This window comes from Zonotrichia leucophrys, chromosome 13, assembly GCF_028769735.1.
Source record: "Zonotrichia leucophrys gambelii isolate GWCS_2022_RI chromosome 13, RI_Zleu_2.0, whole genome shotgun sequence".
Lineage (NCBI taxonomy): Eukaryota > Metazoa > Chordata > Aves > Passeriformes > Passerellidae > Zonotrichia > Zonotrichia leucophrys.
Window position 1 is genome coordinate 4,773,666 of NC_088183.1, and position 16,400 is coordinate 4,790,065.

Below are 16,400 nucleotides of genomic sequence, written 5' to 3' on the forward strand. Positions count from 1 at the left end.
CTGTGAGAATATGAGGAAGGATCAGGTTGTAGCTGTTCAGAGGACTCGCTGATTATCGACATTTTAGCAGTGAGCTTGTTTTTGTTCTTTTGCACATTTATAATAATACCTTTTACATGTTCTCTAAGAGACAAATCTCTCTCTGCTTCAGAACTGCTAGTCTGAAGATCTTTTGTTGGCACTGAGATGAATGCTAATATGAAATATCTTATTTCTTCAGATGAAAGAAGCTGAGAACAATCTCCTCTGGAGGGAGGTGGCAGGAGGGAGGATCTGGGATCAAGAGTTTATGACTCACCCTGCACAGCCCACCCATGCCCTCCTTGCTGTTCCACCTCACACTGAGCAGCTCCTCCTGGGCTCTTAACCCTTCCCATTGTGCTCCCCCATCACAGCAGGGACCAGGGCCCTCTCTGCTGACTGGCAGAAATGCCTGGAAATTAAGAGTTATTCCAAAAAATAAATTATCAACCTTCCATTGCAAACCACGCCAATCCCTGCCACTCTCCTCCCTTCCCCATCTATTTGTATCCCTCTGTTCTTGGAGACATCTAACAAAGTCATCATGTATTTTTAATGCAATCAGGTATTTTCCTGCTGGGGATGTACACCAGACCAGTTATTGAGTCTCAGCAGGGCCCACACAGCAAGTCTGGAGATGATGGTTTGCCTGCACACGTGCACTGAGCTGCAGGTGTGAGGAGATGGACATTGCTGAGTTTCCCCCAAATGAGAAGCATTAATAACCAAGGGATGTGTATCTGCATGAGTATCTGCATGCCAGGGCTAAATTCTCTGGTGTCCAGGAGGAAAACAGCACCAATAAAACATTTCTCTGCTGTGGAGACATTTGTAATATCTTTCACTCCTGGTGAGTACTAAGTACAGAACTTATGCAGCAGCTTCTTTCACAGTAGAGATACCAATAAATAAAACTTCTTTGTTTTGCCTCTGAAAAATGCAGTAACTAAAATATGTTTGAGATATTTGTTTCTCCTGGATGCATAGTTCTGTTCAGATGACTTCAGTAAGAACAGTGGCTCAGAAACATCTGAGAACTGAGAGCTGGAATCCTGTCCATCAAGATGGAAGCAGAGTCACATAAACCTCAGCTCCTTGTGAAACCCAACACAAAATATTTGAGGGGAAAAAAGGGCCATCTGCCATCCTAATACTCTGTATACCATAGACTGCCTTGAGCAACTGTCAAAGGAAAAACCCAAAGAGTTACCTGAGTGATTGCAGTGCAGCACATGCAACTTGGGTTAGTGGCACGAGTAGAACATTTAATATTTCACTATTCCTTCTGCTCCCACAGCATAATCTGTCAGCATATCCAATGCCATGGCAGGCCTCTAAAAACTCAATGGTTCAGCAGGGAGTAGAGACAGAGTGGTAAAAAATATGGGGACCTTTCATCATTTTTCAGTAACAAGGATGAAGAAAGCCTTATGTGCTTGTACTGGCTGAGAAAATGTGGTTATTAGGATAATAAAAATGAAATATTATGAGAGACCAATGTTTCAAAGGTGTAACACTAGAAGAAACCGATGCATTTTAACTCAACAAATCACCACTACCAAATCTTTGATGCCCTGGAGGATGCAGCAATGAAGGGGTCAAACTTTCAATAGCTTCTCACAATATCCTATTAAAACAGACTATATTATTCTGAACTCCAAATGAGTGAAGGCAAAAAGTACTATATGTATCTTTAAAAAAGGTAAGTTATCCCAGCTGCTTTTCATGCAGAAACAGAAACCCTCCAGGAATGAAATTTGGATATATAAAAAAGAGTAAAAGAAAAGCATAGCACACTTTATCCTCAACCTAGAGGAAAGAAATTAGAAGTTGCTGTAAAGAAAACTGCAAATAAAAAGCATTACAGTGAAGAGCTTGATCCACTGATGTCAGTGCCAAGATTCCTGCTAAATTCCAGCCAGGAAGGTTCTCACCCATAGGAACCTCTTCAGTTAATAGTACAATCACTCACAGCACTGCTGGTGTTGTCAGGCCACTGCAAGATTAACATCTTTATATCAGAAGATGCAGTCCATGTGAATGAGGAAAGGAGGGAAATACACAAAGCTCTTGGGTCATGCAATGAAGTCTCAGAACAATTACTTGTTCTACAGAAAGAGCAACATGAATTAGGATGGGAAAGTGCACAATTCTGCAATGGGTGTGTGTTTGCAAGGGGGAGAGGGAGAGAAACAGAACTTCACTCTTTCCTTAATAAGGATATAGTAATATTAATTCTAACTCCAGCCAATTTTAGCTGACTGATTACAGCTGCACCAGCAGAAGCTGAAAAGCTGATCAGAGTTCCTCCCATGTTGGCCTTACCACTGCACCTAAGAGACCCCAGAGAAATCATGAAAAGGGAACATAAACAGAACAGCCATTTTCTTCTGAGCCAATCTCTGATTTAAAAAAAAAATAAAATTAGAACAAAGTCTATTCCTTTAAATCATTAATAGAAGAATCCTGCCAGCTAGGGCAATGAGCTTTCCTAACTCTAATCCATCTTTACTGCTGTGTTATTACCCCACTGTTTTCCTGTAATTGAAATGTGGCAGGTAGTTTACACACAAGAGGGAGTAATTGTATTGGAAATAACTGTTCATAACCAAATTTTAAAAGCTCATTTTTCCTAGAAACTTTTAATAAAGAAAGCAAGATAATAATGATATTTAGCATTTGTGCCATCCACAGCAGCATTTTGTCTCTCTAAATTGCCAACATTTCATTCAATATTGCTAAACCACACCCCTTCAGCTATGAATGCAGCCTGAGGCAAAAAATGGGGGAAAAACTGAACAATTGAAGTAATTTGTTCCTGTTCAATTAAAATAATAAAATATGGCTGAACTTCATGCTAAGGGATGAAAACCTCAGCAGCACATGCAGGCACAGAATTATTAAGGTCAGAAAAGACCTCTAAGATCATTAAATCCAACCACTAACCCAGTACTGCCAATTCCACCCTAAACCCTGTCCCAAACCAGCACAGCTGCACACATCTGTAAACATCTCCAAGGATGGGGCTCTCCCAGTCTGGAGGAACATGCAAAGTTTGGCTCCTGAATACCAAGCTGCAGAATATTTTATTTACAAAACTAATCTGAAGCCTTTACTTTAGATGATTCTTAGAAGACAGCTCTCCAGAAATTTCAAGCCTTGCAGGCTGATTGGGGAAAAATATTATTATTTTCTATTTATTACAGTTCAAAGTCCAGTAGAGCCTGCCAGTATATGACTACATATGCAAACAGCTCCTACTACCAAAAAATACAATCCATAACAAGCAATAGGAAGACTGGGAAAATCAAAGGAAAAGCAAAGGTCCTCTATGGTTTGATGGGCAGACAAGTAGGTGGGTGTGTGACATTTAAATGCAGCCACAACAGGACACAGTCCTCATCTCTCCTGTTTAAAGCTCTGCCTGCTGCCTAACAGGCTATAAAGGGGTACTAATGGAGACTGCTTCAGACTCCTAGCACCATTTAAAATACCAGGCATTGTGTGCTACCCCTGTGCAAAGAGGTCAGTGCACTGTCATTGCCCATTATCAGAGCTTTCTAGCTTTGGACTGCTTAAAATAAGGATATTGGTTTACTGTGTTTATGTAAGCACATCTTTTCTTGTAATATCCAGAAACTAATACAACGGGAAGCTTTTAAAAAAATGCTTTAAGCTCACTAGTAATAGGTGAAATAGAGACTCCCAGCACATCATTGGTGTGCAGCATCAAATATCTGTGCTAATATGCACAGTCACAGGCAATGCTGCTGCTAGAGCTGCATCACTGGCTGCTAATGCAGGTGGACCAGAAAGAGGAGGTTGTTAAGCGCTCTCATTCCAGCTTTATAATTAAGTTGGGACTCACAAACCCATGCAGGGGCTGTGCCCACCTCAGCCAAGCTCTGGGCAGCTCAAGGTTGAGCCCGCCACAGCTGGAGGTTTAGAGCAGCGCAGCTGGAGGTTTAGACTGCCACAGCTGGACATTATCATCACCACAGCTGGGGGCTGAGCCCACCACAGCAGGTTTCCCTCTCCAGCTGCAGGTGAGCCCCGTGCCACATTGGTGTGACTGCAGGATGCAGCTGTGGCCGTGTGGGACCTGCAGACTGAGTGTTCAGTCACAACCCACAGGCACTAACAGCACTTCCCCAAGCCCAGTATGGGCAAACCACAGACCTAATAGCAGCCTTGTCCAAGGTCTGAATGAAGCAGGGCACTCTCTAAGTACCACTGGAAAGCTGAGTGCTGCATGGTGGTTTTTACCTCCATTAGGTTAGGCCACCTTGAGGGTACATTAGGGTTTCAACCAAATTGGTGGCTTTGGTCCAGATTCATTCTGTGGTTTGCCTTAAAAACCCAAGCAAGGTTTAGAGGCAGCAGCCTGGCCAGAGCTCCCTGCAGCCCCAGAGCAGCTCAGCCCTGATGTGAATGAGCACAGCAAATGGACCTGGCCATGGGAACCAGCTGTGGGACAGGCAGGTGACATTGGAGGTCCCCTCTAGGCCTGTTTTTTACACAGCCTGTGCTGGATAAAGGCATTTAAAACAAATAGAGTATCAAATAGTACATGAGAAATGAATGATTGCTCTAGAGAACAGAGCAGACACTGAGCAGCTGTCCCCACACAGGTGTGACACTGCTTTGACAGCCCTGTGTAAGAGGCAACAGCCCACAGATACATTTGTTTAACCCTTGAACATTAAAATAAAAGCAAAACCTAGAATTAATTAGTGATGCTTGCTTGTTAACAGCCACTGATTGGAAGTTTATGGTTTGATTTCACAGGAGTTGTCTCCAGGAGCAGAAGCCAGGAGGGCAGGGCTGGACAAGGAACTGGAGTGGATGGACACTGCCACAGCAAGTATGAGGAGGTGTTTTTGTATCCTGAGATTGTCTTGTTTCATCTCCTTCCCCCTTCTCCACTCTCCACTATCAGCATTTAAAACACCCCTGAGTTTTCCTGAGCAGGTTTGCTGTGCTCATTAAAATACTGTGAGCACTTATTGGCTATAATGAGCATCATTAAATTCTGGTAAGCACCAGGACTGTTCTGTGGAGTTGAACAGACTCAGGTTCTGCAAGGAGAGCTCAGGGGTAGGAAGGTGCTAGAAATGTTACATTTTCCAGAAGAACAGAAACACAAACCTTCCTCTCCTTTCTGCTGTGCGAGCACTGGGATAACTCAGACCTGTCAAGCAGCAGCTATTGCTCACTGACTACTCAGATCACTCCCCTGCCCCAGAAGGACTCTCAGCTCCCCTTATCAGAACAAATGAAAGATTTTTCCATATCTGCAACTGCTCATTTGATAATCTTCCTATGTTTGTTATTTAGAGATAAAAGTCTGCCTCTAAAAACTCACTTAGCCAAGTGGTTTTCTCAGCCTCAGGGAGTGGTGCAGGAGGGATTGCAGAGCAGGATCCAAAGCAGCTGTTGAGGCTGCAGGAGCAGCAGGAGATCAGGAGATGAATGGGTGCATACTGGGGCAAGACTCACATTTTACATGCCCAGTTCCTGTATTTATTTCCAGCTGGCGGTGCCAGAAACACTCACCCTGAGTAGTGTGGCCATGCCTACAACCATAAAGCTGCTCCCACTGCAGGACTCAGCAGCACCACCTGTGTTTTTATCACCAAATGCTGTTCATCATCCACTAGCATTAGTAGATATGAATTAACTAAGCCATACACAAATATGCTTTACCCTGGAATAATCCCCAGTAATCCGAGGGCAAGTGAGGAAACAGAATCAGACAAGAAATTGAAGATCAGTGCACGGCTCTAAAAACCAGTCTGTATCCTATGGGGGGGGACAGAGCTGCTGGAAATGGAAGATTTCTGTGCATGGCTCTAAAAACCAGTCTGTATCCTATGGGGGGGACAGAGGTTTCTGCACACATCCCTGGGATGTGGCACTTCAGCACCCGGCCTGCAAAATGCAGTGCATCATGAGAGGGCAGAAAGACCACAGATGTTCACCTGACTTTCCAAGCAACCTGTAGAGAATGACTGACCACCACCAATCAGCAAAAAAGCATCCGACTGATGTTGTGTTATTAGAAAGAAATAGAGCTGTATTCCTGAAAAGTGATACTTAGAAATCCTTTTGTTTTGTTCTTGGGTTGATACCCACAGCACTGCCTGTATGTTGAATGATCAACTCCTCCACCACCTTGGAAATATCTATTGCTCACCTCCATTAATCTAAAGAGCATGGTTCAGCATTAAATGGGTATCAAAACAGCATCCATTTCACAAGATTAAACAACTGCTCTGGTTAAGCATTAATTGCTCCACTTTGGCCACTCTTTGCCTGCTCACAGGAGCGTTTTGTGGATTACTGCTTTATAATTGCCTGCTCCCTATGCACACAGGCACTGCAATCTTCTGAACACCTTGACAGCAACCTGGTTAGAGAAAATGAACACTGCACATTCCCCTGACACAGCATTTTATCTGCTGGGTACAGGAAGCCAGAGGTTGTTTATTCAACTTCTCATGGCCCATTAATGACATAATTCTGGCCACAGCTGTTTGGGACTGCACAAGACCAAAGCAGAGGAAGAAATGCCAAAAAAACTTCAAACATGCTGCTCATATCAGAGCCTGGCTGGGAAGATCCTTGGAAGCTGTCTAGGCAAGTGTAGATACAGCTCCCTTGGGAAGTAAAACTAGGATTAAAGCTTCAGACTTGGTTTCTCCTGAAGACTCAAACAATCTTACAATGAATAATCTCATCTGAACAAGGTGGCAATGACTACTTTGCAGAAGAGACAACTGATAACTTCATTTTCACTCTGCTTAGCTGAATTATCTAGTGAAAAACAAGGATCTACCATACATAAAGGTTCACAAGCCCTGGAAGGGGAAAGCTAACCCTGGCCAGGGAGTCTGAGCAGCAAGGGGGAGCTGCTCCAGGACTGATGTGCACCAAGCACAGCAATACAAGGATAAGGACATGCTCCACCTAAATACCACAGTCAGGGAGATATCCTGTAAATTTTTTAAATTAATGAAATTGGTTTTGTTCATTGAAATTCTGTTCATGATGCTTCGAGAACTACATCACCATGAATTTTCCTGGTCACCGAAAAAAGCAGAAAAAGTCTAAGAGAAAAGCTCAAACCCATTCCACATCCAAGTTGAAAATAACCAATTTCATTAATTTTAAAACACTTTATAACTGAAAATTGAGGATGGGTGATGTATATTGTTTGCATAAATACATGTATATATACATATACAGCAGATAAGAGGAACACCATTTGCAGTGCTGAGCTGATTCCTCAGCTTGGCAATATCCATCAGAAAGAGAGGATCATTGTGTAAATCTGTTCCTCTCTGTGAAAGGACTGTCCATGGCAATGAAACACCCCATTACTGAAGCTGTATCTGAAGCCATGCTCAGCAGTAAGACCAGCACCCTCCCTCATCTTCCCCAGACCTTCCAGGGTAACCCCTACTTACAATTGTGAAGTTCATAACCTTCAGAATCCAGATGGTCATAGCAAGGTTCACCAGGATTAAAATCATTAGGAGCAGCACAAAGAAATAGAGGCACCTCTTCCTCCAGCCATAAATCCCCACTTTGTATACCTGGGGTCCTTCCGAGGTCTGCATGGTGCTCCGGTGCGGGTACTGTTCCTGAGGCATCTGAAATGAGCACAAAGAGACAACCATGGGTATTCAGGGCCAGGAAAGCCAGAGATAAAAACTGCTCCTGTCTGTGCCTCTTGGAGGGTTTGGGGTTTTTTCAGAGTTTACCAGGTGGGTAGCAGCTCTTTGGATACCTTGGTTATTTTTCCTTCTGCCTGGTGTGCGCAGTAACAGACCAGGAGAGAATGTGATGTGTTAAATGTGTGTGAATGTTCTTATAAATACACGTAAGCACTCTGGCTGAAGGTATCCTATGGAAATTACTCTGGAGTGACTCTGCTCACAGCCCCAGGTTTTGCAAGGCAGGCACTCCAGGGCCTCGAAGGATCCTGAGGGGAAAATTCTGCGTGCGTTGGGTAAAAGCAGTTGAGTTCAGCAGTTTGTTTGGAAGATGCAATATGACTTCTCAGAGGTTTAGTTTAAAAAAACATAAAATATCATCTCAAGCAAAATCATTCCTTCCAACCAAAGACAAAACAGGCAAAGGGGAAATGTTTGCCTTTCCCCTTCCTGCACACCAATCTTGCCTAAAAAAGTGAAGCTGAAGCAAGGTTCTCCAGCTGCCACATCCTTAACAATTATCACAAATATCTGTGCTGGGAGAAGGGAAGGGGAAAGGGAAGGGGAAAGGGAAGGGGAAAGGGAAGGGGAAAGGGAAGGGGAAAGGGAAGGGGAAAGGGAAGGGGAAAGGGAAGGGGAAAGGGAAGGGGAAAGGGAAGGGGAAAGGGAAGGGGAAAGGGAAGGGGAAAGGGAAGGGGAAAGGGAAGGGGAAAGGGAAGGGGAAAGGAATTCATGTTCTCACCCTCCATTTTCAGGCTGAGGAAAGCCACGTTCTCAGGCTTCCCCAGGGATCATTTCTTACATTTTCAGCTTATTTAGATGCACAGACTGAGGAGATCATCTCTAGTAAGACAGAGTTTGCTGAGTGTTTTCCATTTTAGACTCCAGACAGATAGGAAGCCACCAAGGAGGCTCTTGCACTGTGGATTCAACACCACGAGTGTCTTCCTCAGGGCTGCTGGCACTGCTGTTTGTATGCAGGGAATTACAAAATTGACATCCCAGGAGGGAGCAGTGTGAGTTCCCCTGTGGGAGTGTGATGTGCATGTCTGGAGTGAGGCAGTTTTGGGAATGAGATGCTGCTCAGGGAGGGGAGCTGGGACACCAACACACAGGCTGGAGCAAAGCAGATCTTTTTGCACTGCCACAACCACGCCAACCCGAACAAACTTGAACAATAATAAATCACAGAGTTTCCTCTACCTGGGGGAAATTATAACTGCAACTACTGTACAGTCAAGGATTTTATTGCCTAATATTTTAACAGGGTATCCTGGAGAACACATATTAAATGCAGCCTCTCCCTTGGAGAAAAATGAATAAATTGCATTGCTAACCCTCTCAAACCATGGAAGAGGTTTGACCAAGGAGAAACAATATGAAATACCCAGCTAAAAATACCCCTTTATTGCAAAACTTGTTTATTCACTGTATCTCTGCTTTTTTTCTTTACTTGCAATTTCTAGGATAGAGAAAATAGCATATCCAGCTGGGGCAAAACTTTACAAACATCAAAAGAATTTATAGCAACAGAACACAACCACAAAGAGCAACTTGCATCCATACAGTAGCCTGGTTTTGAGAATTTCTCTAGTTTTGATAAAATATTTAACTCACAGCTGCCCTAACAGAGACAGAGCAACTAAAGCACTCCAACATGTGTGATGAGCAAGACTTAGCAATACAGCATAAATTCATCACAAGAAAATAGCACGGCAATTGTAGATATCATGTTCTTTCTATACAAACTCTCACACAGCCACACTTAAGCAATATTTGGTTTCTAGCTAGTGTTCCCCCCCAAACTGTAAATATTACCAAAAAATTGCTCATGTCTGTAGTTCTTCAGAGAGAGAAGACAGGATGATGGACAGAGAGTGCTGAGGTGTGTTAAACAAATGAGCAGAATAAGAAAGTCTGCAAGGCTACCACCTATGGAACCAGCTATATCCACTATCAATAATCTGTACTATGTGGGAGGGAGAAGTACGCTAGTCATAATTTAAATTTTGGCAATTTTTCCTGACTCAAACATTGAAAAGAATTAAGGCACCAGAGAAAAAAGTACTGCTTTGAAAGAATATCCAGTGGCTGCACGTGCTGCTGACACCTCCCTCCTTTCAATTACTCAACTAAGAGGAAAGGCTGCTGCTGCTTAATAGGATTTTTCATTTCTTCTTCAGGAAAATATTAGGAACCACCACTTAATTCTGTAACAGCGGAGAAAAGATAATACTGAAACAAATACAGAAATTGGAAAAGAAGCATGCCTTCCAAAGGTCAAACTTTAAAGTGAGAGGGCTTAAAGACACGTGCTCAGCACTGGATCACCACCACTGCATGAACAATCCCACCTACAACAGAACAAAAATGCAGCAGCCAAATCTTTGCAATCTAGCCACAGACAATGTGACTATGACAACAAAAATATAGCCTGGAATGTGGGTATTTCACCAAGGAGTTCTTGGTTATGCACAAAAAAAAAAAAAAAAAAAAAAAAATAGTAAGTCTCTGCACTAAAGCTGAGTCCTTTATATATACCAACACTGCAAACAGTGCCTGAGACAAAATCCAGTCCACTTAGAAAAGCTATTCATCCTTTTGCTTTAGCATACCTTAGAGATATGGCCCATGACAAGAAAGATTTATTAGTTTTTTTTTAAGACCACTGGAAGAGCCCTGTCACCCCACCTGCTGATCTGCACAGGCTGCTTCTGCAAAGCTTCAGCACCTTCCTTCAGCAGAGCTAAACCCGAAAGCAGAACTGGCTCTGAGCTCACAAAATTCACACCAGACCTCACCAGGTAGAGCAAATCTTTGCTCCAAGCCTCCCTCCCTTCTTGGCAGCAAGTTCCCCACTCAGGGTGTGCAACCCACATTACCAATTCCTCAGGCAGAAAAGTGCTTCACATGCTCAGGGATGAATTAACACCTTTCCCACACAAACACTGGCACTGTAACATTCCTGGCCACGCTGCCTTTGCAGGCTCAGGGAGGGCCATGAGCAGGGTGAGGTTTTACATAAGGAATCAATAATGTTTCTCTGCCGTGGGGGTTTCTTTGATCAGCACTTGAAGGATGTCTGTTTAATAACAGAACAATTTCAAGCTGTAAGAGGATGCAGTCTGGAGAAGCAGCTTCTGTCTTATGGGCTTCTTTTGAAATTTGCTGTTGGAAATGTCCTGGAGCTCATGGAACCAGCTCATTGCTGCAGGAATGGCCCTGAGCCTTGCACAGCCAACACAGCATCTCCCCTGCCAGCCTATAAGTGAGGTGTAACAGCCTCATCAGAAAAACCAGCAGCATCTGACCCCAGGCTGACCTGAAACACGGTGATGGGAACACATTTCCAGAGATGAGAGAGGGGCTCAAATTCCCTCAGGTCTTGGACCTACATCTCCCACACCTGCCCTCTCTTTGTGTCCATATCACCAACATCCTCTTCTCTTTCTCTTTGTTTTCTGAAACAAAACCCTTTTCTTTTGGGCTGAAATAAGGGGGGAAAAAAGCCCTAAAAACCTTCAGAGGCGCTCTCTGCCATATCACTGGAAGGCATTGTACTTGTATTCACTGGCTGTAAATGCTCTGCAGATTCATCCTCTTTAATTTCTCTGGCTTTTAAGTGCACAGTATCCACCAGGTTCAAAAGAACAGACATTTCTGGAGTGTGACTGAGAACAAAATCTGGTGTGAAGAAGAGTGTTTTGAGCCATCTATCAACAAGACATTCTCCATCTCCGCTCCCCATAAAAGTCTCTCAAGTTTGACACCCCCAGGTCCATTAATCCACCAGCAGCATGACCCAAAACTGATTTATGTCCATTCACATGGGTCAGAGACCCACAACCTGGGTCTCCATAAAAAGGATCAGGCTCTGGAAAATGACTTCTCACTTGTAGCATGGCCAGCAAGGGCTGAGTATTGGGGAACAGCCCATGGGATGAAATACTTGCTGGGATAGTTAAATCTCATAGCACTTTTCTCCAGGACCATCTAAGCCATGAAACTGGCCTCTGTTAGTGGTGTACCCAAAGCTTAAATCTTTGCTGTCTGTTTGTCCCTGTATTTCTGTCAACAGTGCCTATCCCTCCATATGAGGAGCAGCTCTTCCCTGAGCTGGGAACACCATCACCACTCAATGCCCATTTCTCACTGATGATACAAGGCCAGAAAGACAAGAAGTAAAAGAAAACATCCTAAGGAATGTTCTTTTCTTTTATGAGCAGTCTCTTTCAGTGGGATACACCACATGCAGCGTTAGTCAAACATCTGGCCTGATTCTGGCAAACATAAGCACATCAATGAGCTTTTTTTGATCTGTACTCCATCAGGGCACACTCTGCCCAGTCCTCTGGAAGAACACACCTTTCTTTCCTCTTGCATCTTGTGGAAAATGGAGTCAGCACAGGCAGCTGGGGGGACCTTGGGGATTCACATCCTGGTAAAGCATCTCATTCAGACCCCTCAGGCTGCTCCCCACCTCTAACATCTTGAAAGCTCTTGTAATTTCCCCAGCTGTTTGGGCTGGCAGCACTTCCACAACAAATGTGCTTGAGGATAAGTGCACTGCAAGAACCTCAGTTTAGAAACCAATAGCTTGGAGCAGATGGACTCAACCAAAAGCTGAACAATGGGACGGTCCTGTCCCTTCTCTACATTCAAAGGGCACTCACAGAAAAACTCTAAACCTATTAGAATTTGCCAAAGTAACAGGCAGCTCAATCTCTGAATTGCATTTCCTAAGACAAAAGTGAGATTTTATTATGCTGCAAGAATCTGTGAGCAACGTGATGTCACTATTGCTTCTCTTCTCTGAGAAGGACAGAAACATGTCTACTTTTTTATTTATGACAGCCTCTTTTAAATTTTACACTTTTTCCTTGATAGTCAGCTTGTCTCAATACTTTCTTTCAAAATTAAGAAGAAAATGGAAAGCTAGTTAGGAAGAAAGAGTCTCTGCAGTGAGTCCTTTTATGTATCAAGCTAGTCAACAGAGAATGTCTTTCACAAAATGCCCCACAATTTGTGGTAAAAAATTCACGCTGCATGCATGCAAACACCACACCAGCTCTGCTGCATTCACACCCTGCTTCCTTTGCAGCACTCAGATGATGTGAAGCACTCACAGCCCCTGTCCATGGGTGCCAAGTTTAGAAAAGCTCTTTCCCACCAGAGTGCCTCAAAGCAGGACGCACAAACATGAGAACTGCACCAAAATAGCCAGCAGCAGGTGTGACTGCAGGAGGCTGTGGGAACAGCAAGAGGGATCTCATCAACTGAGCTCCAATCAGAAAGCAAGCCACAGGAGGTGACACTCTGCAGACTCCTGCCCCAACACACTCTCACCCCACAGCACCAAGGAAAGAGATATGGCTTGTAGGAATGTGCAAAGCAGGATCATAATATGGATTTATACGGCTGGAACCCAACCAGCATGGCACAAATTGAGAACTGTGGGCTTGAGCATGTGCCAGGATCCAGAGTGCAGTCTCTGCAGTGTTCCTGCTCACACAAGTTAAAACTTGTTCTGCTGCATCTTCCATCTTCCCTCCACATGATGTGCCTTCTGTGCTAATCCATTTGTTCTTTTGCACTGACTCACTCTCTTTCTGGTTTGCTGCTGGGCAGGACCAGGAGAGGGGATACACATATTGGGGTGTGCTAATGGCTCTCCTACCTGTCTGCTTCCAAAATCAGAGGCTTTCTCCACTCTGCCCACACATGCACACATTCTTCAGTCCTGCTGGATTCAAAGCTTGAATGCTTGACCCAGGTGGGGCTGCACAAAGGGCACTGAGGAGGCTCAGGAGGAGCTGCCAAAGGCAGGGAGCAAACACCAGCTCCCATGGCCCTGGCTGCTGCTGGCTAAGATGGACACATTCCAGCCTCTGCACATCTCTGGCTCTTCAAAGCTGGTAATCACATTTGGGAGGTGGCATGCTACATGATCAGAGGCAGGAACTTGAATGTTATTTAGTTTTTTTAACAATAAGCTTATAGCTAGCAGTGAAGAAGATAACAGGCTGACTGCTTGCCTAGACTAACAGCTGCTGAGAAAAACAATAGAGATCTAAGTCTGCAGGGTAAGATGGCAGCCTCTGAAGGCTCAAGAAGTTCCAGATCATGTAAGACCTTCCTTCAACACAGCATTTTCACTGCAGGTGTATTTTATGCAAAGCAAATTTTGAGCTTATCAAGCCTCTTTATTTCCCCCATATGCCTCCCCCTTTCACAGCTCATCTCTGTCCTTCCTCTCAATCCCTTTGCCCCTCCATCAGCCTCCAGAAGCCAGAATACATCCATGTCTCCTGTAGGATGCCCTTCCTGCATTCCAAATCCAGAGAGTTTTCATTCCGCTCCAACAAACTCAACACTCTTCAGCAGAATTACTGGGAGAAAGCTCTGGTCCTGCCACATTCTGGATCTGTTGCCCCTTGTCCCTGAATTTTTGGGGTGCCAAGATGAGTGACATTCAGCCCTGCTGGATGCAGGCAAAGCAAACCTGTGTCTGGTCCCATGAACCAGTCAGAGACTCTTAGCACCGTCCCACCATATCATTTGATACCCTTAATTCATTCCTTGTTGAAAGGAAATAAAAAACAACACCACCACCATAAAACACAGCTAAAAAAGCATTTTCAGCACATCAAACAACACTGCTCTGAAAACCCAAGGCAGAGGCAAGGAAGTTTGTGAGGCGAGGCGAGGCAGACTCCTCCTGACACCTCCATCCCTTGACGAACGCGCGCTCCCGAATCCCGAGCCCAAGCCTGCCATATAAGGTGCTGATATCTCTGCAAAGGCAAGACAAGCTTTAATGCTGCAACTAAAAGGATGAGAGAACATTGCCTAAATCTGGCAGGTCCCTAAAGAGGGAGTGAGCTTTTCATCATAAATGTTTCTTCAGTTATTTGGGGAAAGAAACGCAAATCGGAAGAGAAGTTGCAGAGAGAACAGCCCCTAAATTAATGTTTTCCCTCCTAATCTTCTCTACGTGGCTTCTGACCGTGCTGTCTGTTGCAGTTTGCTCATGCTTTATAAGACACAGGAAAAAAAATATGCAGACAAATCACAAGGCAGTGATTATTACTGAGTTGCTGCCTCTCTTCATAAGCTCGCTGTACCAGGAATTGGCAAACAACCCCCAGACAAACATGCTTTCAACTCATTAAACAACTACAATACAATGCACTTATAAACGTATTTACTGTAACTGAGTCGCATTTTTCATCCAAATATCTGACTGGCACATGGTCCAGAGCCAACCTTTCAGCAGCTCCAGGTTATATACACACTTAGTCCCCAAAATGAAAAAGTTGGGGAATATTTGGGTGCAGCATTCCCTCAGCCAGAGACGCGGCGCGGGCGTCGCTTTGCCTGCAGCTTTACTATCGGCACAGATTTAGCCAGAAACCACCACCCAGCCTCAGGCTGCTCCCAACCCTTCGCAAATATGCCACAACTCCCCATTCTTGACTCTTTTTTCTGCTCTAAGCAGCAGTGTGAAAGCAAGGAGCCCCTTTGCAGAGGCACAAAAGGAGGTGAATCCACGCGGCGCTGGGACGGAGCAGGGCAGCTCTTACCTTTCCCTTGGGATGGATGAACGCCCGGAGGGTGCAGGAGCCTGGGGACGATGCAGCTCAGCCTTCAGAGCAGCACGAGGCCTGGCCTGTGCTCATGAGCTGCCCCTGTCAGATTTTCCAACAGCAGAACTGCAGCCAAGTCCCTGCCCATGCCTGAAGAATTTCCTGAACAGCATTCCCGTTCTTTTTCTAACTGCTTTGAAACCACACTGTCTGTACTTCAATAAGGCTTTGTCAGGCCAAGTTACAGCTACTGGGCTGGCTCCAGCAAGCAATTGAAAACACATGTGTTTTGCATTAAAAGCCCCCTTCTCCCTGCACACATTCAGACACAGACACCCCCGTCTGCACCCAGCCCCGGAGCCTGCCTGCCCTGCCTGCGCTGCCATTGCGGTTAAAAGGAATAAAGGGATTATGTTGGTGGAGATTTTCTTTGAGAGAAGGAAAAATGGGGTGGGAGGGATCCCATTCCCACTGATAACACCTCACGATGCCTCCTCTGCTTTGCTGGTGCCATGGGCATCCAGATGAACAGCCAGCTTTGCCAAATCCCAGCAAGCAAGGAAGCGCAGGGGATAAAATTTCAGTTCACCACAACTCTCCCCTTACCTTTGCCTCTGTCTCTTCTAAAACTATGAGAAAAGAAAGCATATTTTTAGCATCTCTAGACTGAGTTCAGCACATCAGAACTGTATCCTAATCTTGACACATACTCCTGTATCTGCTTATACTAAAAATAATACAACTATTTTTGAGTACTTTCATCCGTCTCTGCTTTCCAGCTGTCCTAACCTTTATAACCCAAAATATTTTAAGCACCTTGCATCTCTTTTTAAAGAGCATTAACACCGCTCTGGCATTGGCTTAAGGAAAAGAAATAGAAGATATAATGTTATACCTTGAATCAGAACGGGTCCCAGTTCTTAATATCTGTAATCATTTCCAGGCAGCACCATGGGTCAGGGCAGCAAGCGTGGGCTCTGCAGCTGGGGATGCCCTGTGCCTGGCATGTGCCTGGCAGGCAGAGCTGGAGTAGATGTGGAAGCACACATGGATGTCCCCCTTATTCCACCACGGC

General features: G+C 44.6%; 1 protein-coding gene across 16 annotated transcripts in view; it reads right to left on the reverse strand.

Moving 5' to 3' along the window:
• Positions 1 to 16,400, reverse strand: part of SGCD (sarcoglycan delta) — a 492,080-nt gene that overhangs the window by 114,252 nt on the left and 361,428 nt on the right. For 13 of the 16 annotated variants that reach the window (XM_064724711.1, XM_064724706.1, XM_064724704.1 and 10 more), the window contains one exon: positions 7,491 to 7,676. In XM_064724711.1, coding sequence (XP_064580781.1) covers positions 7,491 to 7,676 — 186 coding nt within the window. The remainder of the gene's footprint in view (positions 1 to 7,490; positions 7,677 to 16,400) is intronic. The other 3 variants (XM_064724715.1, XM_064724716.1, XM_064724714.1) reach the window with 2 other exon arrangements.